The sequence below is a fragment of the Hirundo rustica genome, chromosome 24, assembly GCF_015227805.2.
Source record: "Hirundo rustica isolate bHirRus1 chromosome 24, bHirRus1.pri.v3, whole genome shotgun sequence".
Taxonomy (NCBI): domain Eukaryota; kingdom Metazoa; phylum Chordata; class Aves; order Passeriformes; family Hirundinidae; genus Hirundo; species Hirundo rustica.
Window position 1 is genome coordinate 1,699,047 of NC_053473.1, and position 8,775 is coordinate 1,707,821.

The 8,775-nt window shown below is 61.9% G+C and overlaps 1 protein-coding gene across 1 annotated transcript; it reads right to left on the reverse strand.

The window, feature by feature from the left end:
- Positions 1–300: 300 nt before the first annotated feature.
- Positions 301–5,263, reverse strand: ELF3 (E74 like ETS transcription factor 3). The gene is made up of 9 exons (XM_040085563.2): positions 5,055–5,263; positions 4,197–4,365; positions 3,364–3,585; positions 3,064–3,147; positions 2,857–2,970; positions 2,643–2,732; positions 1,983–2,099; positions 1,628–1,823; positions 301–1,501 (listed from the first exon to the last, which is right to left on the reverse strand). The coding sequence occupies exons 2-9, from the start codon at positions 4,357–4,359 to the stop codon at positions 1,381–1,383; spliced, it is 1,107 nt and encodes a 368-aa protein (XP_039941497.1). The 5' UTR covers positions 4,360–4,365; positions 5,055–5,263; the 3' UTR covers positions 301–1,380.
- Positions 5,264–8,775: the final 3,512 nt, after the last annotated feature.

The following is an 8,775-nucleotide window of genomic DNA, read 5'->3' on the forward strand; positions in this document are numbered from 1 at the left end:
GTCTGTGCTTCATGTCTAGCTTCTCTCTCCCAGAAAGAGGCTGAAGGTCCTCCCCCAGGCTGTGACCGGTTCAGGGTGGAGGGTGTTGGGGGGATACCCCTCCCCAGACCACCCAGGACTTTGCTTCCCCTCAGCCTGCACCTGGTGAACTCCGGCTTGGAGCCAGTTCTCCAGGAAAGGAGAGTGCCAGGGCTAGAATTCCAGGGGCTTTTTAGAAGGGCCAGGGTTTGGGAGTGGGTGTAGGGTGCCCCTTCATGGGTGGCTTGAAGCCCACCGCACCCTGAGGAGCACCCTGTGACGCTGTGCCAGGAGGACCAGGCAGGACACGGTGGCAGACGAGGTTCATGCCACAGGACATCCCAAGTAAGCCTGGTCCTCACCATGTGTTTAAGAAAAACAAGAAAAATTACAGGTAGGTACAAAAACCCAACAAACCAACAATTTATTCATCTTACATTCCCACTTGAAAAGGAGGAAACCACATGCACCTGGTGGGTGCTGGGCTGGGTTGGCGTCCCCTTCTGTGGCTGGCACAGCACCAGTCTGTGCCCTGTGACATCACTTCAGTCCAGCTGAGCATCACCACCTGCCACCACACACCTGTGTGCCCCACAGCACACATTCTCACACAGGAACATCTTACTCATGAAAAAATATATCTGTACATTCACTCTGTGCTTTTTTTCGGGTCTTACATAAATTAGAAGCTACTTTTCGGGAAAAAGGCCTGTCTCTAGACAGAGCCCAGGCTGGAAATGCAGCATGGCCCTGCTGTCCCACGTCCTCTTCTCACTGGGGGGTTTCTGGGGCCGGGTGAAGCTCCACAGTGTTCCCATCTTCTCTCAGCAGGTGCCACACTGAGAAGCTGCTACACAAAGGGGGTCTCACCCAACCCACACGCAGCGAACAGGGCAGGGGGCACCTTCGGCACGGTGCAAGCAGTGAGAGGGAAGAGCCCCCAGCTGGGACAAGCTCTGTCCAGTCACAGGTGACACAGATGTGCTGCTCCTCTGCCCAGGCAGGAGGTGGGTGACAGCAGGAGACCTGCCGGGCTCTCACAGTGGGGCTTGAACTTCTCTTCCCCTTTGCATCCGTTCAGGCTTCGAAACAGCCACAGTCCCCGCGGCTCCAACTGGAGGTACGAATCCAGCAAAGGAAGTCACAGTTTGCAAGAACCTATTGGAGCCAAAATATCGGCTCTGAACACCTCAGTGCTGGAAATCACCCGCACACGCGAGCGCGCCCGTGCGAGGGTCGGAGTTCCACGCGCCGCGTGGGGCAGCAGCTTCCAGATACAGCTGCAGGCAAAGTTTCCTGTCAAGGAGCCCGGCTCAGGGCTGGCCCTGAGGGGCTTAGCAGACCACGGCCCATCCAGGACTCCTACAGCTCCTTGTTCCTGTTGAGCACCTCCTCTTCCTTCCAGCCGCTGGAGTTCTTCCCAAACTTGTACACCAGCCGCCGTCCATCGACTCTCTCCAGGATCTCTCGTTTGTAGTAATATCTGTGGGAGACCGAGGTGGGATCAGGCTCTGGATGGAGCCCCACAGCCAGAGGGCTTAGGCTGAGCCCAGTGGGGCTGACCCAGCTGTGTGGGGGAGGTCCCCCCCGGACAGGGTAGGGCTCTTACCGCATGGCTCTGCTCAGCTTCTCGTAGGTCATGCTGCTGTTTTTCTTCTTCTGGCCCCAGAGCTGAGCCACCGCTTCCGAGCGCAGGAACTTGAAGACTCCCTCCCGCCGGTCCTCCCACTTCATTAGCCCCTCGTTCAGCTCGGGGTGGATCAGGATGTCCCGGATGAACTCCCACAGGTGGGTACCTCTTGGGGCTGAAAGAGGAGATGGAGCTGTAAAGGAGGGAAGCTCCCGCAGGTCCTTGGGCCTTTGGATCACCCTGATCCCCCCTGCCAAGGCCCTTCCTCCCATCATTCCCCGTGAAGCCAAGAAAAGGAGGCAGTCCAGGCTGCCGGGCTGGGGGGTTCACGTACAGTGCTTGCTCTTCCGGTTCTCCAGGCAGTCTCTGCTCTCCTTGCTGAGTTTTCGGGGCCGTCCCCGTTTCCGCTTGCCGTGTTTGCTGTCCCCTTTTTTGCTGCCTGAAAAGTGGTCTGTGCGCACAGAAAGGGGCACACGTCAGGCTGGGCAGCACATGCTGGGCTGCAGCTCCCTCCCTGTCCTCCTGGGGACCAGAAGCCTTTTCAGGCCCAGGTACCAGGGAAAGAACCCCTGAGAGCAAGGTCACCCCATTCCACCCTCATCCCCCACACTATGCTTAGGGCAGCATGCTGCTCCTTCCCTAGATCCTACTGCTTCCTTGCAATCCTGGTGTTCCCAGTATCATCACCAGCTGGGATCAATACCAAACACTGATTCCTGTGCCCAGGATCCCCGGCTGCAGTCTTCACCCATCTGCCACCACCCACTCCTTCCCACCGGGATCACCACTGCCCAGCTATCCCAGCCCTGCCCATCACCCTGCTCAGTGGAGAGAAACAGAAGCAGAGCACCCAGGGAAACAGACCTTTCCCTCCTTCTCAGTGTGAGGATGGGTGTTCAGGTGTTGTCCCTACATCACTGCCAGGTAGGAAGTGTAGAACTGCCTGGGAGCCAGCCCTCCCCTCCCAGCTCCTGCCTGGAAGCAAACAACTCACCATCAGGGAAGAGCTTTGATTCTGCAGGGTCGAGGTCGAGGTCACTTCCACCGGAGTCCTGAGAGTTGGGGCTGTGGGACATCACAGGCCCTGAGAGGCAAAGGATCAGGGCTCAGACTGCTGAGCCTCTGGAGGCTTTTCCCCCTCGTTCCCACCACTTCCCCTACCACCAGACTGCTGCAAGACCCAAACCCACCCTTGTCAAAACACTGACCTGAGACATCAGAGCTGCCTGGGGACATGGCACCCGGCAAGCAGGTGAAGTCTGTGAAAGGGTTTGTGGGCTTTAAGTCTTCCAGGGAGTCCTTGGCACAGGGATTTCCCAGCTCTGGAAGGGGCAGAGAAGGGAAGAAGGGGTTAGCTTTTCTGCCATCAGTATGTGATCCCTAGGGAAAAGGCTTGGCCAGGGCCCCTCTCTTACCCAGGTGGCTGGTGTTCAGGAGGGTCTGGGAAGTCACATCCTCTTTTTCCAGCAGATCAATGATCCAGTTCAGCTCATCAGAGGCTACAGAGGTGAAGGACTGGGATTAGCAATGCCCGTTCCATATGAAGGGGAATAAAGCATATTGGGAGCTGAGCCCAGCCGTGCTTGGACCCTGTTCTGTGCCCCCCATACCCTCCCACGCAGCCTCTGCAGGGCATCCTGGGCTAGTGGAGGGGCTCTCAAACTCATTCTTCAAGTTGCCAGGCCTGCAGATGAAGGAGACCTTGCTACACTCACTGATCTCGTGCAGGCGGTCGTAGAGCTCATCCCCCAAGGGCCCGAAGATGAGGCGCATCTGGTCCCTGCTGCAGTGGCACAGCGTGTGCCCGTCCATGTTGCAGCAGGAGAAGTCGATGGAGCTGGCGTCGTACTTGTTCTTCTCCACGTGGTAGCTGATCCACTCCAGCACCTGCACCTTGGTCCAGAAGTAGGGGAGCTCACTGAACCACTCTGGCTTGTCTGCAAGGGATGGAGAGCAGGGCTCAGAGCAGGGTGGCTGTGCCAGCACCTCGTGCCTCGTGCGAGCTGCTGGTGGCCGCTGGACACCTGGTCTGGTCCAGTGGTGATCCTATCGGACACAGCACTCGAAGAGCTATGGGACTAAAGTGTCCTTAGTGCCCTGCCCTGCACACAGCAATGACCCCACACTGCCCTCAGCACTGGTTTCGGTGCCCTTTGTCCTGTTAGTGCTGCCATCCACCCTGCTCCTCTGGTGGGTCTCTCATGCCTCCCTGAGCACCATCACATGATGGTCCCCCATCACCAGAACTGTACTTCCAAACTGCTCCTGGTGAGCCCTGGCAACCTGTCCCCTGTGCTGCCCTGTGGGAGGAGGACAACGATTCCCCCATCTCCTGTATAAATCAACTGTGCTCCCAGCAGCCATACCTCGTGTCCCCCCACAGCCTTTTGTCCTTCCCCTGGGGAAACTGAGGCACGGTGGAAGCTGCTGACCTGTCCCAGTGGGACAAGGACCTTGCAGTGAGCGCTCTTCCCAGACAGTGGCACTGCCTCACGTCTGCCCCATGCCCGGCGCCCCAGTGCCACCGCTGCCACTCCGCTGGTCCTACCTGTGCTCTGTGCCGGGGGCTGGCTGGAGGGCAGACTAAGCCCCAGGCTGCTGTCATCCCCAAGTTGTCCCAGCATGTCCAAGGCTGGCTGCCCCTCGTCCGGCTGGTACATGGCGCTGATGTAGTTCGAGAAGATGTTGCTGATCTCACAAGATCCTGCCATGGAGCTCTGTGCCGAGAGATGCCAGTGAGCCCCGGGCCGGGCAGGCAGAGGGACCCGGGCCTGCAGCACCCCAGAGTCAGGCTGGGTGAGGTCGGGCTGTCCCTCCCTCCACCCATCGTCACCTCTCAGGTCACTTGTGCAGAAATATGCACCCAGCACCTGCTGGCTGGGGCTGGGGCCTGACTCACCGCCTCCTCAGGGGCCGGCAGAGAGGGAGGCTGAGCCGGAGCGAACTGGGGACGTGGCGTCCCTCTGCTCCTGAAGAGCCCTGTCCCCAGCAGCCTGGCCTCACCCTGCTGCCAGCCAGGAGAGGTGACAGCGAGAAGGTGGCCGGCAGGGAACGGCGACACAGCCCCTCCGTGGGTGGGGGTCCGGGCGCTCCTGAGCCCCACGGCACAGCCCCGCTGCCGGGCCAGCGGCCCCGGTCCTCTCAGCCAGTCGCAGAAAGCACATCCCGGTCACTGCAGCCAGAGGGGACCGAGCCCCGGCCCAACGGAGCTGTCCCTTTACGAACCCTGGGGCCGCAGGGGAGCTGCTGTCCCCAAAGGGCCGGCAGCTGCTGAGGGAGAGCGACCGAGGAGCGAGGAGAGGCCCAAGCGCATCCCCCGCTGAGAGCCAAGGCGCACGGGGAGGAGAGCAAAGCCGTCCTGGGCTCGGGGACTTCAACAGGCCTCGGCAAAAAAAAGCTTTGGTACCTTCTGTGGTGGCAACTCCAGGAGCGGCGGGTAATCCAGAGAGGAGCACGGGGAGAAGGAGCCCTGGCCACTAGGCACTGCTCATGGGCCCCGGGAGGCTGGTGCCGATGGGCAAGCCCTGCCCGTGTCTCTGCTTTTATAGCCTGGGCGGCGTAACAATCTGGCAGCCCGAGGGGAATTCCAGCCCCAAACGTTCATGCTCCCAGATCCAGGTGATTTGCATAATATGAACCACCGGGTCCCAGCCCTGCGCTGCCTTGCCGGGAAATCTGGGTTGGCCAGTTTAATCATTGTCAGAGCCCGTGCCCCACCGGTGCCCAGAGTTTCACCCACACCGCCTTCACGGGCTCTTCCCTTTGCCAGGCTCGTGTTTGTTCGCTCACAGCAGCAGGTTCGCTCAGCTCCCGCGGCCAAAAACACCCATGGGGTCGGGGCGGGCCCCGGGGGCTGTGGATCCCAGCCTGGGGGTTTGCCTGGCAGTGGGGCCAGGACATTGCCCCAGGCACACACCTGGCCAGGTGGGCAGCCAGCCCTGGTGGGCGTGTGGGTGCCCCGGCCATGCCTGGGGCACAGGCTAGGATGGCACAGGAACGGGTTTCCCAGAGCAGGGAGAGGGTCTGAGTGACCAAGCAGGACAAATGCTGGGGACAGGGCTCAGGTGGGGACAGGTGATCTTTGTGGGGTTAGAGCAGAGACCGGGCAAGTGCCTGAGAATTGCTGGTCTGTCTGTCAGAAAGGGTCGATTTTAGCCTGGGGGAGGTCTGGTACAGGCTGCAGAGCTGTGACAGCCCGTGCCCTGCCATGTCACACACACCTGGCACCGGCAGGCATGCACCCTCACAGGGGCATGTGCCAAGGGACAAGGCAGGGTTGTGGGATGCATTTGGGGAAGTACCTTTGGTGGCTCTTGCCCCTCTGGCTGTGCACAGGGGTACCTGGGGCCCTTTTGGGGTATATTCCTGCTGGGTTTAGCCCTGTGCTGGTAAAGGAGCCCTAGCCAAAGCTGGGGCACCCCTTTTGTTCTGGTTCTTTGCTGAGTCAACCACATCACTGTCACACGCAGTCTGAGGCAATCCTGGGCACCTGGGAGCAGAGCAGACCCTGCCATCACCCAGCTGTCTTCTTGTCACTTCGGGGTCCTCATCACCTCAAACCTGACAGCACACCACCTCCTGGGACGCTGTGGTGACAGACTGTTGCAAACATGGATACTCCAGCTTGGCACACGGACCAGCAAGGACCTGGTGGCTCGTGTCCCGTCCCCCGCGTCACATCCCCCAGGCCCAGGGTGGCAGCCAGGAGGCACCGGGTCCCACCAGGTGGTCACCTACCCCAGCTTCATTCCTCCGCAGCACAGTCACGGGTGCTGGGTGCTGCCAGGCCCTTCTGTTTCCTGGACACAGCATCCCACAGGGACATCCCCATGCCAGGGAGCAGCCCCGGCCGTCAGTGCCACACGGCAAGCCAGGGCCACCAAGGAAAGCAGACACAGAGCCTGGCCACGCATCCAGCCAGGGATGGAGCCCAGGCCTGGGGACCTGGCTGCCCACTGGGCGTGTGGTTGGAAAGCTGCCCCTGGGGAAGGTTTTTCCACCCATCACTACACTGCAGGTGTCCCTGGAGCAGGGTGGGACATGCCAACATTGCGCCATCCCCTGGGCCACCGGCCAAGGGGCGGTGAGGCGGCCGTGTGGCATTTGGGAGTCTCCTGCCCGTGCCACGCGCAGCCCACCCGCAGCTCTTCCCATGGCAGGGAATCTGGTGGCCGCCTGGCGGGGCTGTGTGGCACTGAGCACCCCGAGCACCCCTTTCCAGGTGTCCCTTCCCTGCAGACTGACCTCAGGGAGGCACCACGGCCGCTCCCTGCACCCAGGCAATGCCACCGTGGGAGAGGGGCTCCCAGTGGGTGACACCCTCAGCCTCCTGCAGGTCCTCCTCTGACTCAGCCTGCCCCTTCCTTCCCCTGGGTTTGGGTATCAGGAGGCCAGTGGATCTGAGCTGTCCTCCCCAGGGCCCTGCAGGTGCCCTCCAGCTTTCCTGCCTGCAGGAATGCCCTTCCTGCCCCTTTGTCCACTGATGTGCCACAACCTGAGCCCTCTGATGGGCTCTGGGGAGATCAGCGTGGGCAACGCTCCCTGGAGATGTTGAAACACTGTGCTGGGAGCTTGGGAGGGTGTAAGCCTCTCCTCAGGTGTCCCCATGGCCTCCCTGAAACCGTGGGGCACAGCAAGGTGCAGAACGGTGCCCAGAAGCAGCCACAGCCCTGATGGGCTCAGAGCAATTCCCTGAGGATGAGTGGCACAGGGCTGCCAGCATGTTGTCACCAGAGCTGGCAGCTCCCAGGGCTGTGTCCCTGCTGTGCCCAGTGCACCTTTGGGCATGCGGGGTGCATGGCATAGGCTGTGCCAGCCCAGGCTGGCATCTTGCTGCAGCAAGAAAAAGGTGGCTGTGAGTGTGGCATGACATGGTGACTGGCAAGAAAAAGTGTCTGTGGTGCCACGAATGGCTGGGAACAGATGCTGTGGTGTCACCTGCCCTGCGAGGGGGGTTGGGCCCATGAGACCCCCACGTTTGTAACCCAAGGTTGCCACTTGCCCTGGCAGCACCATGGTGGCTGTCGGTACAGAGGCTCACGCCAAGGTGACAGCCATGTCACAGGCTGGGACACCTCTGGGCACTGCCAGCCCCCAGAGACACCTCAGAGCTGGCCCGGGCAGGGCGCAGGGTCGGTGTCCGGTGGTCGGTGTGGCACAGCCCGAGGCTGCTCTGTCTCACCAGTTCTACCAGCGCTGGCTGGCTGGAAAAGAGAAAATGGAACCTGCAGGAGCTGAGCCCGGCCCGGAGGGGTTGCAGGTCCCAGTCGCTGTCCCCCTCCCCACCCTGGAGGAGGCTGGCTGCCCGGCATCTGTGTGTTCCACATCGCTCACCTCGGGGGGCTCAGCAGGCACCGCACCCTGACATCGTGTCACACATCCCCCACCGCCACAGCCCGCACCAGCAAGGGCCCTGCCGGCCCCACCTCCCAGCATCTCTCCCAAAATCTCCCACTGGCAGGACCCTGCACTCCATCCCCCCAGCATCCCCCCAACATACCCGCAAAATCCCCCCAACATCCCCCCAGCATCCCCCCCAACATCCCCCCCAACAATCCCCCCATCCGGCAGGACCATGCACTGCACCAAAGCACCTCCCTTCACCCCGGCAGGACCCCCCACCCCCCAAACACCCCCTTCACCCCGGCAGGACCCCGCACCCCCCAAACACCTCCCTTCACCCCGGCAGGACCCCGCACCCCCCAAACACCTCCCTTCACCCCGGCAGGACCCCGCACCCCCAAACGCCTCCCTTCACCCCGGCAGGACCCCGCACCCCCAAACACCTCCCTTCACCCCGGCAGGACCCCGCACCCCCAAACACCTCCCTTCACCCCGGCAGGACCCCGCACCCCCAAACACCTCCCTTCACCCCGGCAGGATCCCGCACCCCCAAACACCGCCTTCACCCCGGCAGGACCCCGCACCCCCGTCCCCGGGACCCCCGCCCCAGGTCCCCTCTCCGCTCTCCGGGCGCCGCGATCGCGCAGCCAGCGCTGCCCCCTGCCGGCGGCCTCGCGCCACTGCACCTCCCCCGTTCTGCCCGCTCGCGGGGGGAATTGATGCGATGTTCAGGCTCAGGGATGCTCCGACCCCCGCAGGTTTTGGATGTTCAGGCTCAGGGATGC

Excerpts from the sequence above, each read along its gene's own strand:
- ELF3 (XM_040085563.2), bottom strand. The coding sequence starts at position 4,359 with ATGGCAGGATCTTGTGAGATCAGCAACATCTTCTCGAACTACATCAGC. Across the intron at positions 3,586-4,196 it reads GCCCCCGGCACAGAGCACAG|ACAAGCCAGAGTGGTTCAGT; the intron begins GTAGGACCAGCG and ends CATCCCTTGCAG. Across the intron at positions 1,502-1,627 it reads AAGCTGAGCAGAGCCATGCG|ATATTACTACAAACGAGAGA; the intron begins GTAAGAGCCCTA and ends GGTCTCCCACAG.